General features: G+C 38.4%; 1 protein-coding gene across 4 annotated transcripts in view; it reads left to right on the forward strand.

Annotated features, from left to right (window-relative positions):
• The window catches only part of ZFYVE28 (zinc finger FYVE-type containing 28), a 146,334-nt gene that overhangs the window by 65,164 nt on the left and 67,301 nt on the right, over window positions 1–13,869 (forward strand). For all 4 annotated transcript variants that reach the window (XM_036382413.1, XM_036382414.1, XM_036382415.1 and 1 more), the window contains exon 2: window positions 699–839. In XM_036382413.1, the coding sequence (XP_036238306.1) occupies window positions 699–839 (141 nt within the window). The remainder of the gene's footprint in view (window positions 1–698; window positions 840–13,869) is intronic.

Raw genomic sequence — 13,869 nt, forward strand, 5'->3', positions numbered from 1 at the left:
ATAGTTACTTTGTTTTCATGTGGCCAGAAATCCATTGTGATGATTCTGTTGTTTGCCACCTGAAAGGCTTGTGACATAATTTTCTCTCTGTAATGCCTTGTTTAGTGATATTATTATTAGTGTTACAAAGTGTTTGCATCTGTTTGGTCCCTGGCAGATTCAGTACCTTTCTCACCTGTGGCTTCATTCTTGTGGTGCTCAAAGGGAGGATTCTGACCAGACCATGCTGCAAAGGTTACCATGGTGCCTGATAGATTATTCCATTGCTTGATAGGTTTGGGGGGTATAGTTTGTTTGTTTTAACTTGGAGAGCAACTTTGTCTTGTTCTGCCTAGAGCTGAAGTCTGCCTCTGTTTAATAAACCAACCTTCTGATTCACTTGTTGGCTCCTCCAGATAATTATGCCACAAGAAGTGGGAATGCCAGGGTGGTTTTGGAGATAATGGTAGCTGAATAATGTCTCAGATTTATTATATGAGATGTGTTTTGAGAGTTTTTTTTTCTTCGAAGTAGAAAAAATTTGTGTGTGTGTGTAAATAATCTCAATATCATTATTTTCCATGCTGCTATACTGCTTATCTGGCTTAAGTGTTCAAAAAATCACAGTAAATGCAACTAGCTGAAGTTGGTTTAGTTTTTGGGATTGGTTTGGGTTGTTTTGCAATATTAATGTGATACTGTCCATGTCTCCAATGCAGAGAACAGACCCTCAGCTCCTTGCTCAGTTCTACTATGCTGATGAGGAACTAAATCAAGTGGCAGCTGAACTGGACAGTTTGGATGGAAGAAAGGACCCACAGAGATGTACCCTGCTGGTCAACCAGTTTCGTTCCTGTCAGGTAATCAAAGTGGCAACTTCCTGATTTCACTGGGATTTTTATGCGCACTTAATGTATTCCATTAATTTTTTGGTATTAGTTAGTTTTTTACATCAGAGCTTTTTAAAATAGACCTTTGTTAGATACATGCCTTTCATTACTTTAAAGGGTATATTCTTGAAAATACTATCCATAAATTAAATTTCCTACATCTCATTTAAGAGTGTTGATGCTTTCCCTGAATAAGAATACACATTATCAATTTTGTTTCCTTTCAATAAAATAAGCATACAGAGCTTACAGGGCATGGAAATGTTTCAAAGTTTCAAGCAGCAAAAAATAGGCATGTCATTTGTAGCTGCTCAGCTTTCATGCCTCATCAATCTCAGAGTTTTTCATTAGTAAATGAATTACATTCAGAGGTTTATGTGGTGTTTAGGTAATTCAAATTTTTAGAGGTAGAAAGAATCTACATTTTTGTACCCTTCATATTTACATGAATGCTTTGATATTTACTCTCCCAGTCACAACCAAGAAATACAATTTAAGCTGGAGTAGGTTCAAGTCTAAAATACCTGATGCTCAGGTGGTATGAGGATTTCTGTATGAAAAGTAAATGTTTGCTGTCACCTCAGGACAATTTTTAGTGGAAGGACCATAGTAATAAATAGACATTTACATCTCCAGCAAGTAAGATATGATGCAGTTAAGTGTAAAGAATGTATTTTGATTCACCCTTGCTAAAATTTCTTCCTGTTACTCCTAATAAAATGTACTAAACTTCATTATGTGGAAAAATTTCATCGCTAATCATGTTACAATGAGTTTCAAGAAAAGTGCCCTGATCATTGTAGGAAGTGTTCACATTAGGTTAGCTGAGTTTGTTGAAAAGAAAAACAGTCAAGTGCTCTGTGTTTGCTTGCAAGAAAACTAAATTTCCCAAATTGCAGCTTTTTGAAGTGTGCTTACAGAGAAAGAGTAGACAGTGAATGTGTTGTTTTGTCAGAAATAATTTTTGTACTTCTGTTGACTTTGAATATCTTCACAATTTCACTATATTGTTCCTACAGAAAAATGTGAGTTTTAGGGATTGTCAAACTGGAAGCTGTAAGTTTATTAACAATTAAAAATGCTGTGACTTGGAGTGAAAAAAAATAGATGTGAAAGTTGCCTTCAGGGGAAGACTTCAGTCTTCTGTATGACAGATCAGGTGTACCCAAGCCACACTTCACAAATATTTATCTGACTTCTATAAAACCACTAGTAGTGGATGCTCCACAAACTTTCTACTCAAATTCTTTCCAGACTGGCAGGAAAGGTTTTCTGATATTAAGGGTAGGTTAGCACTATCACTGTGCAAGACAAATCTCCTTGGTGGTTTTATCCTTGGCAGTGACAATTTATTCCCTGTTTCCCTGCAGGCACACAGGCTTCATCATGTGTTTCCTGTAGTATAGGCAGACCTGAAGAGCTGTTCTATTAAAAAAAAAAAAGCTTCTCTCAATGTTTCACCTGTAGGAGTGCAGGAAATGTAGACTCTGACTGCTCCTTGGTCAGTTTGCTTGGCTTGTTCTGTAATGACTCACTACCTTGTGACTCTTATTATCTTCTGATGTCTGGTAATTCCATTTGCCAAACAGATTGCTGTTACTAGAACAATCTGTTGCTAGAACTGAAAGAAAAGATGGAGGGGTTTTTTATGTAGCTATTTTTGTAATTTGTTGCTTTAAAAGTTCTGTAGAATAGGTCAGATCCCTGTCAAATGTCATGTCAAAATGGCTTTGCTTAATTAGGTCTTACATTATTTTGTAGTACTTTGTGTAAATGCAGTGTTTTTTGGTTTCTTTTAATAATTTGTCCTGTAATTTCTAAATGAGAGAAGGAACAGTATTTTAATAAGGACTCAAAATGTAGGTATTTACTGATCAAATATCACACAGTAGGAGGAAAAATTGGTTTTAGCCTAAGGTGTGGTGGGGTTTGAGAATGATGGAGAACCAACAGCCAGCCCTAGGGCTCAGAACTGTGGTGGAAGGTTGTGCATGTAAAAGGAGGGTAACAGCTGCGTTGTGCATCGCCTCTGGTGTCTGCAAAAACCATCATGCAATTCTGAGACCTTTCTTTTAGAAATGTGCACTTTCTGACTCTTCAAGCAATGCTTTTGAAAAGTATTTTGTGACCACAGAGCATAGTTTACCAGACTCCCAGTCTTTGCATGATTTTTTTTCTATTTTGTGCTAGCTTTTCCATGGAAACAGTAGTTTTAAGATCTCCACATTACTCCCAATTTTTATCTCCATGAAATTTAGAGGCATAGCGTTTCTATCAGATTTTAGTGTTTTTTAGGGACAAGAATTTCTAAAATTCTGTGTCCTATCTTGACATCTGTTTTTAAAATTAATTCATTGTTCCTGGGTTGCTTATTTTCATATCATTCACTGATAGTGTCTGCCTGATTAACAAATGATGGTTTTGAATTTTATTTTTATCAATTAGAGAGAGGAAATGCCTTTAAATTAGTGTGATTTTTTTTAAATGCTAACAAGTCTTGCAAACTGTGATTCTTCTTGGAGAGAGGTTGGGTGTGATGCTGGCTCTTAACCATATCTGAGGAGCCAAGATTTAAATCTTTGTGTCTGCTTTGAACTTCTGATAGTTTTGTCAAAGATCTTGAAGTTTTCTGTAGTGTGTGAACAGACTCAGACAAACCAGAAGGTCTCTGCCTAAAGGAGACACTTCATAGTGGACATACTTTAAGTTTTCTATCTTAACAAAACTGGAGAATTAGTCAAGGCAAGTTGAAGGTACGGTGCATTGTGGATGTGCAGAGAGCTGCAGTCTTCAAGCCTGTTGATGCTTCCTTAGTAAAGAACTGCAACTCTGAATGTTGTCTTCTGCTTTGTCATAATACTGTCTGCTGATAAGAATCACACTTTTTACAGTAAATTAACTTTTCAAAGTTTCTGAACATCTTGCAGCTGGGTTTTCAAATGCTGTGGGTTGACTGTACAGCAGGATGCTGAGTAGCATAATCCATGAGTAAGAGTGGTAAGATGAGTAAGAGAATGGTTTTCAAAACTTCATTTTCACAATAATGTGATGTAACACTGTTTTCCAGTTATGGTAGCCTATTATAAAAATGCCATCCCTCATTTTGCTTTGCTGTTTGTCAGTGGTAAAATATTGTGAAATCATAACATATCTATCAATATAGTATCTTGCATTTATTGTGTGATTAATACCTATTCAACAGAATAAAACACTTCTCTACTGGTTTCTGTTAAGATTAACAATACCTAAAATGTGCTGAGATGCATGATGAAAAGCTGTTTTAAGTTTTTCTTAAATAAACCAAAAGGTAGGTAGAATGTAAAACTTTGGATTATTGAACTTGATTGATGGTTCTAGAGGGAAAACTCTTTTTTCCTTGAGAAAAACATCTCTGCATTAGTGAGTCTTCAGTAATATGCAGTGCTTGTTCATCTGAGGTTTTTTCCCTGCAACACAAATCATTGCAGTATTTTTATATCAGTGGTATAACTAGGTGTCCTTTCCTATGCTTTTCACAACATCCCACAGTATTGAATTTTACAAGAAGTGATGGTAACTCATGTACACTTTTGAATTATTCACTCATGCATTCACTATCATTCTCTAAATTAATTTGCTTTGATCGTTGCTGTTTTCACATTGATTAATATTTTGTTAGTTGACTTGGTAAACTGGTTCAAACCAATTTGTTGGCTATTTAAATGGAGTTGGGTTTATTGTTAAACATTACAAAAGTTCATTTGTTTTGTTTTAGAGTAAAGAGTAAAAAACCCCTTTGTTTCTAAAGCAGAGATTTGTTAGGACTTCACCAGTAACAAACCTGTGCATAACAGGTGAGAATGTTTTTAGGATCATAGTTCTTGCTTTCTGTTTCAGTGCACTGAGAATTATTTCTCTGTGTACATTAGTGAGGTCTCAGAATAGCACATGAGTCAGCTCCAGCATGGTTTTATCAGCATTATTCCTGCAGATTGTGTCTCAGCAGTGTCTCTTGATGTGCTGAAGTGCACAAGGGAGGAATTTGCCCGATCAGGGCACTGACCTGGAGCAAGCCATAGACTCTCCTGGCTGTGCTGTCCTTTTGCACTGTTCCACAGCACAGTAAAATGGGGAATTGAGAATATTTGTGAGACATGACTGTTTCTGGCTCACTGCTAGGAGTGATGGACACTGCATTGACTGGCAGTACATTACCCTGGTTCTTCACTCCTTTCCTGCTGTTTGCCTTCTTGGGAAGCACCTCCTGAATTACTGCAACTGGCAGCCCAGTGTTTCCAATTCAGCTCTAGCAGTTCCAGTTTGCTGTAACATGAGGCTTTAAAATGCAGTCTTTAGGTGGACTGCCTCCTGTATGGGTCACTGCTCATACACTGCTGAGAAGGAGGCACCTGTCAACCTGAACTTTGTTGGCCTCTGTAGCCTAAGTAAATGTTGCTGAGGAGTTGGAGCCCTCAGAGAAAGCTAATCACGTTTCAGTGTTGTGTTTTATCACTTGTCTGTCTCAGTTTCTGTAGCAATACAAAATATGTGGTGAATTTTGTCAAAAATGCTGTGTTTCAACCACACTTATCTCCATATTTCTTCAAGCTCAATTTAACAACTGAAAGCATCACTATGAAATAAGTTGACATACAAGTGTCAGTGGAAACAAAGCTTTGTCCTCACCATAAAGGAGTATGTGTTCCAGGCTGAAGGAGCTTATTTTGGGGTATGGATGATATAAATTCATATAAAGATGATATAAATTGAATATGGCAAACAAGGAGTAAAGGAACAGTGCTGCTGGGAGCATACTTGGGGAATCTGCTTTGTCACATGCTAACATCACACTCATAGGATAGTTTGGGTTGGAAGAAACCTTAAATATCACCCAGCTCCAGCCCCCTGCAATGGGTGGGGACACCTTTCACTAGATTTCCCCAACATGGGGAGGGACCTTGCTCTTGGCCTTGTTGAATCAAAACTTTAACACAAAAAGAAAATATATGCTCTTTATCTTTGAAATATGTTTTTTTGTGTATCTTAAAAGCTTAGGAATGTAATTTGCTTTCTGAAGAGGGAGATGGATGGATAAAACAAGTCTAGAAGTGGGGAAGCTCTTTGTCTGACACTGTGTTGTGTCTGACCAAAGTGATTGTGTTTGATAATGGGTCACTTTAGGAGGTGGTTACCAATTTCAGCCTGATGGAGAGGTGGCATCCAGCTGTCCTTCACAGCAGCTTCCACCATGTATGTGGGCAGATTACTGTATTGCTTTTTTATTTAATTAAGAAAACCCCACAAGACCCCAACAACAGGAACACAAAAAACCCAAACAAATCAAAAACCCACAAACAACCAAAACAAAACCAAACAAATGAAAACAGCAGACCAGCAAAAATCTAACTCCAAACAAACAAAACTTCCAACATAACACAATCACACAGAACTGTGAAGCTGTTGCAGGGTTTGCAAATTGCTTAGTAACATTTGCAGAGTGGAAGAGAAACATGACTGAGCTGAGTGAATTGTCACAGAGCATGCATTGATTTCTCTGTAGTGGGAAATGGAAAGGCTCTTCAGTGTGTGACATTTGAGTTTTCTTATTATATATATTTAAAAATAAACAAAAGTTGATGTAGCATGAAATGACAACACAGGTGGTAATCAATAATGCACAAGGGTGAAACTCAATCTGGATTGACAAGTTGCTAAATAATGAAAAGAGAACTTATCTTTCTGTACAAAACACTATTAATTTTTTATCAGTGAAAAGGGATGTGATTATATTATGTTAAATGGTGCATGCTGGGGTAGCCATAGGTTGTTGCTGAAGAGCTGTGATGCAAGGTTGTGCTGTACCATCTGCTCATGATGACCACAATCATTGCATGCAAACTCCTGTGGAAAACCACTGCCTTTGGTGGATGAGCTAGTCATCCATATAAAACATGAGGTGCTAACAGGGGAGCAAAATTAATATTTTATCTGTACTTCAATTAGAACAGTTTCTTCTTTTGGTCACAGGTTTTACTCAAATTTAAAAATACATTGTCTTCTTTCTGAAAAAGAACTCAGCTATAGAAGGTTCTTAATTTCAGAGGTATTTGAGTCTTCTAACACTCAGCTTCAAAAGATAAAATTATTTTTCTCTTCTTAATGTATGATTATTTGCCCTTGATCATAGTTTTTATATTGCTAACAATTGGCACATTGGTACCTTGAATGAGTATTGGCAGGGGCCTGAGCCACAGGGGTGTCATTCCCAGAGTGTTTGAAGGCTAAATGAGGACAATGGAGCCAGGTCATTTTAAGGCTGACTTTTCTCAGCCTTTGTGAAGTAAGATACTGTACCAGACCCAGTTATGTAGGAATTAATGTAATGTGATGTGTCTGACTGTCAGGGGCTTTACAGTTCTGCCACACTCTTCAGCAGTGCCATCAGAGGATTGCTGTCAGCTCTGCTATAGTGTGATTGGCTAAATTTTAATTATTTTTTTTACTGTTGCAAAGAAGGATAGATTCTAGTATCAGCCACTGAATTGTTTATGTAGTCTGAATTGTTTACATAGTCTCATGACTTAAATATGCTGCAATTTTCCTTCTTTTCTCCATGTGGATATGGTAGCCCCATGTTAGCAAGATTAACAATACGTGCAAATTATTTATTTTGTGATGTTTCTGTACTCGGGGATTAAGTCTCTTTCTTGTGCTAGGAGCCTTTTCACTTAATCATACAGAAAAATCCCTTTCCTTTATTTATTTTTTCCTTTAATGCTGGGGAAGTATGATAAGAAATACAAGAAGGCAGGTTAGTAATTTTTTCAAGTCAGTTCTTAGCAGTGGAATTTAATTTTCATTGTGACCTTAACATACTTGAAAGTTAAAGTCTGTTTTTTAATAAGAAATAATTCATTTCATAGTAATGGATTATTATGAAGAATATTTGGTGGAATAGTCTGCAGTTTGGTTTTCTCATATGTCAGGTTGTTATAAGTAAGTTTTCATTTAACAAAATCCTTGAATGGAACGTCCTGAGTTGGAAGGAACCCACAAGGATCATCAATTCCTGGTCCCATTCAGCACCGTCCCCAGGAGTGACACCATGTGCATGAGAGCATTGTCCAGACACCCCCTGAGCTCTGCCAGGCTGGTGCTGTGACCACTGCCCTGGGGAGCCTGCTCAGTGCCCAGCCACCCTCTGGGGGCAGAACCTTTCCTAATATCCCACACAAAGCCTCCCCTGACACAGCTTCAGGCCATTCCCTCATTTCTGTCACTGTCACCAGAGAGCAGAGATCAGTGTCTGCCCCTCCCCTCCCCTCTGAGGAAGTTGTAACTGCACTGAGGTCTCCCCTCACTTTCCTCCTCCTGGGACAGCATCCCAAATTAATTTGTTTGTCCCTTAGTCCTTCCCCAGAGGTTCTCCCTGTGCCATTGCCAGCTCCAGGCTCTGTGCATTCCAGCCCTGCATTACACACAATGCACACAATGCCATGCCCCTGCCATGCCCCACCTGCCCTGCCCTCTGCTCCTGGAGAGCCTGCACCCCTCCAGCAGGGCACTCCAGTCACAGAACTCATCCCACAGGTGCTGCTCATGCCACCGATGCCAAATCTCTGGCACTGGGCCAAGGCTTCGAGGTCCTCCTGCTGGATCCTCCTGCTGCAAACTTGAGATGAAAGCCCTTAGGTGTTAATATGTTAAATATATATCTATGTATGTTAAATATTGGACACAACAAGGGCTCTACATGTTGGAAGGAGGGATTGCAAAATGTTTTGGCATTTGAAAGAACAGATAATTTCAGACTGCCCTTTCATTACTATTAGTGTATAATTTAACAATAAACTACTAATTGAATGGCTGGAATTTAAGGTGATGGGAAGAAAATAAATTGTTAGCCATTAGGGTGGCTTGTTCAGTCATTTTAACTTTACAATTAGCCAGAGAGAATGAGCTTAAATAGTTCACTCATAACCCCAAGTTCCTTTTGGAGTAAAGATGCACTGGTTGTCTTCTGCCTCCAGCTTATGCTTTTGGAAGAATTTGCGTTAACTCATTGCTGCACAGTCTTCTTGGTGAAAAATAATGCAGACTTTAAGACAATAATTTAAAAAATGATTCATTTTTGAAAGTATTACATGTATTAGCAAGCTTGTGTTGCTTTGAAAAAGTTTGGAATGATTGATATGAAAACAGCTTGTGATAAGGATGGATTTGCTGTTGGAGAGCAGGCTTCAGGTAGTGGACTTTGTTCCCACAGGCTTATGCACTGCTTGCACTCATAAAAACTTCCCATTTTCAAGGCTTTGGCAAATCTATACTTGTATAAAATTAGTTATGCAGAAAATGTGCTCTTGATTAAGGAAGTTTACCTTTTTTTGCTTATACCACCTACTCTCTCCTGCTGGATTTCCGTTTTTTAGAGTAGTGCTATTTTTTCAACACTTGTCAAAGTGGTGTTGAGGTAAGCAGCAGCAGCATTACCCCAAGTACATGGTTCTTCACCTGGTGAAGAGATAAAGCTAGATACTTCTTACATGTTTTTACTGCTCCTTGTTCCATAGTTCTGAGGAAAGCTCAGCATTTAATTCAGAAAATGTAGTGCTCTTGATACTAACTTATGATGTACACAATACAAATTCTTAGGTTTGCCCTGAGAATACATTTTCAGTTCTCTAGAGGTCTCAAGGTTTCTGTGCCCGAAGATGACTTACACAAATACCAAGCAGCAGATATTTGTGTTATTTGGTTTCTCCCTTGCCCTGCAGTGTCTGTAACCGCTGCTGAGGTTGTTGCTATTCCACATACACAGGGCTCATAACCAAACAGAGTAATAGTTCATGTAGAGGTGGTAAATGATGATCCTCTCGAGGCTGCAAAGCTTGTTCAATTGATTTGTGCAACTGAGGCTCTGAGCTAAACTGCCTTTGTGATGTAAGCTCTGGTAATTTTTGCTTTGGAATTGTTCTGATGCTGTGAAAAAGTCATTTTTGGTGTGGTTTTTGTTCGCTTTTTTCTGTTTGGGTCTGATGCAGACGCAAATAATCAGAGATGGAATCTAGCAGGCTTTCAGAGTCATGTTTACTTTTGACTTACCTGATAACTGGTATGAGAAATTATTTTTCATTTTCATACATTTGTACAAACCTCTGGCCTCAGTGCCAGCCTTGTTTATTATTTGTACAATATTCCTCCATAGGGATTTTGCAAATTTGACTGTAAAATCTTTTAACCCTGTAGCTGGAATGTGATGAGTTTTCTCAGTAGATCTAATTAAAACATTTGTGGTTGTCTGGCTTATTCTGAAATGCACATATCATAATTTATAATTGAGAAAAGAAAATTGAGGGGATTCCTCAACCAGGAAAGCAGCATTATCTTGATGTAAATTTTTAGGAGAACTTTAAATCACTCATTTAAAATACACAGACTGTAGAAACTATTTGAAGCTTGAACACTCTTAGAATGAAAGTCTCTAAAGGTTTGGGCTCCTTGGTTTTCAGTTGAAGTGTTGTTGGATATAACTCTGTATTTGTGGTGTAATTTCACAATTGGCCTTTCTTTGTCTTTTGTCTGCAGCTGCACAACTTCAGCATAACTCAATTAATTCTGTACTCAGTGAAATCAGATTTTTTAATTGATTTTTAATGCCAAATGTGTTCTTTCTTTCTTTCCTAGCAGGTAAAGGCTTTTAAATTTACCAGTGCTGTGGGTTACGAGTGAGCTTTATAATTGTATTAATGCAAGGGCATAGAGTGGTTTCAGAAGGAAATATTTCTGTAAATGTGAGTGGTTTTGGTCAGAGGTCTGTGATAGCTTTAGCAGCTCTGCATGTGACCTGCCCAGTCTTTGATTCAAGCAAGCCCTTGGGCACTTGGTTGAAATGTTATAAACATTTTAGATTCAGTAAATATCTTAACTTTATTGCTTGGCTATGTAGTTGAGCATGGGCAAAAAGAAATTAACTTTGATTTTATATAAAAAATAACCCTGTTCCAATGTGTATTTCTGAGTTATCACACACAGTTCCTTAGGCATTATTCCATGGTCCATTGGCAGCATCAGTTTAAAAATTTACACTATTCTTGTTCCTATTCCCACAGTTATGCATGGCACCCCTCAAAGCACAGCTTTGAGAGAGCTTTGAAGTTTTAGATCCTTATCCAAGGCTGGTTTAAATAAGCTGGGGTCAGCTTTACATTGCAAACACTTGTTCAGCTGTACTGATGCACGTATTTGTGGAGTCTGTGAACTTGAGCAGTGAAATGATGTGGGTCACTCTGGCTCTGTGCACTGAAGCCCTTCCCAAATGTCCCCAGCACAAGAGCACTGAGTGCTGGTGGGACATGGGGCCAGGGACTGCAGGGTGGGTGGGAGGGGGAGACAGGGGGCTGAGTCTCCAGCTGGCCTGGCTGCCAAAGGCTGACACTGCAAAGTGGCCTGACGCCAGTCTGTGATGAAAAGCGGCTTTGTGTTTCAGGAGTAAAAAAACCTTATCTGAAGGTGTCTCCTGCCATCTGATAAGTTTAAGTGGTATGAGAATAAGGAATCTCTAGGGGGGAAATGTATGCTCTTTCATTCTATGCTTTATTGGAATTGGATCCATGCTGAAGAGAAGCACTTTTTACAAAGGAAGTCAGCATCAAGGAGCATCCCTTGATGGAGAGGGTACCTGTGAAGAGCTGCTACAGAACTCAGAGGGCAGTGCTGTAGTGGATTGGCAGTGAGTTATCTATGAAATACTAATTGTATCATTAACATCCTTGACAGGAGCAAACTGGGAGTATGTACCATAATCACTGTGAACAGTGAGACAGTTCAGAGGTGGGATGTTTTCTGTTTGATTGCATCTGTCCATTGAAGAACGTTTTCTTGTAGAATTAGGTGGAAATAGATCTCATTAAAGGAGACAAATTAGCCGAAAGTGAAAGGAACTCCCTGCTGGGTTCTGAAACCTAATGATTGGTTAGAAGTTGGCAAGAATCTATTCCTGATGTTATTTTGTTAATTGATACAGAGGTTAAACAGGGTGGATTGAGCCAGGAATACTTTTAGCTGAAGTAATGGCCAGGTCTTTCTTGCCTGTCTAATTTGTAACCCTGGAGACATTATTTTAGTTATGTTAGGAGAGGTCAGTGAAGGAGACAGCGGGGTAATTACTGAGATCAAGGGAGGAACTTGATGGAAAGAAACCTTCATGTTCACAAAGTTTAGAAACTGAAGCAGACCAAGATACCTTTTAACAACAGAGAGAAGAAGAGCCAAAAGCAGACTCTGTCCAACCCATTGGGTGTTCCTCATTGATCTGTGGTGAGGAGGGAGTCATTATTGTTTTCTGAATTGTATCTGTTGCTTTTTTTTAAACTGGAACAGAGCTGGTGGACTCTAGAGCAAAGTTCTCATAAGGCTTGTATTTAAGAGAATTTCTGCAGGAAAGTCAAAAATTTGTGCCATGAATAGGCTGTTTGACATGAGATTGAGCTAAGACTTATTTGGAGAAAATTATTTTCTTTTATACAATGTCTTCCAATTTAATGTTGGTGGGGACAGTGCCAGTCTAGAAAAAGAAAGAAAAACTGAGAACAGCCATTTTAAAGTGATGATGTCAAGATTTAGCTAAAATCTGAGACCATACACATATCTACTTTATTTTTTTTTCCTGTCATCATAGAGCTTGTTAATTTGAGTGGTTTTCCTTCAGAGTTTTGTTTCCAGTTCAGTTGTTTTATAACTGATGGCAACATTTGTCATTTCATTACTCCTAGTAGTGATGACTTGTGTGAGTTGCATTGCTCTAGCAGATGTCTTCTCTGTGCTGCCTGACATCTTCAAACAGTTGGTGTCAGGTACCTGCTTCCTACTTGGGTTTGCCATTGAGTGAGAACTCTTAACATCTATTTTGCAAGCAGGCAGACTTTCATATGTTTTCATATGTCAACCCTTTCATATGTTTTCACCCGTACTTCACTGCAAAAGAACTTGAGTGTGGTTGTTCTAAATACACTAAGTAACTTAAAAGTATCAGAAGAGTTGGGTTTTTTGTCTGTTGGGTTTGGTTCACAGATGTTAAATTTGCCTTTTTTCCCCCAGTCAAGTCAGGTGATCAGCGGGATATTGTAGTTGGGTGAAAAAGAAACTTGCAGAGTTAAACATTGATTATCAGTAAATAAAATAATTAAATGTGTCTTTTTAAATGTTGGCTTTTAACAGCTTTTCTTAATTTTTGAGAAACTTCTGGTCACTACTGAATAATTAGCAAATGACTCTAAAATATAAAATGCTTGACTGTAAGTTGGGCCATGAGTACAACTCCATTAACTAACAGGAATTTTGTTTTCTTTCTACATTTCATATTTGACCTCATGTAGGGAGTGATTAATACTTAATTTTTTTTTTTCCTTGAAAACAGGATTCTAATAATGTTTAGTACTGTAGTCTTAAATTGTAGTTTCTCACGTTAACAAGTTTTTTCAATGTGTTTCCACTTGCTCACATGGATCAGGTAGGTCATTGTGAGAAACTCCTGTTATCTAAGACTGTGGACAGAGTGGAATGAAAATGCTGTGCTGCAGGTCAGGGAATTAATTTGCAGCAGAGAACCATAGGGAAGAAAGCTGGATCCATGCCAACTTAGCAATGAATGTGTTGGGGATGCAGGATGCTTTCACTGCAGCAGGGGAAGGCAAAGTGAAGATGGCAGTAATTCATGATGACATCTCCTTCATTCTGCCCTCTGTGAATGGGGATTCCTCTTTTATTTATTGAGAGTTGTTGTTGCTAGGCTGGGGCAATACAGAATTTAAATTGCTAGATATCCAAGGTGCCTTTTCATGGTGAGTTTTGGTATTACTCTCTAGTGGGATGGGTTAAACTAGGAGCTGCTCCCTAAAGTTCATACACAGAAAAATTCTGTTACTTTTAGAAAGTGGAGTCTCATGAGTTGCACCCTCAGTTTCTGGATGACACCAAGTTGGGTGGAAGAGTTCATCTCTTCAATAGCAGGAAGGCTCAGCAG

The sequence above is a fragment of the Molothrus ater genome, chromosome 4 (genome assembly GCF_012460135.2).
Source record: "Molothrus ater isolate BHLD 08-10-18 breed brown headed cowbird chromosome 4, BPBGC_Mater_1.1, whole genome shotgun sequence".
NCBI classification, from domain to species: domain Eukaryota; kingdom Metazoa; phylum Chordata; class Aves; order Passeriformes; family Icteridae; genus Molothrus; species Molothrus ater.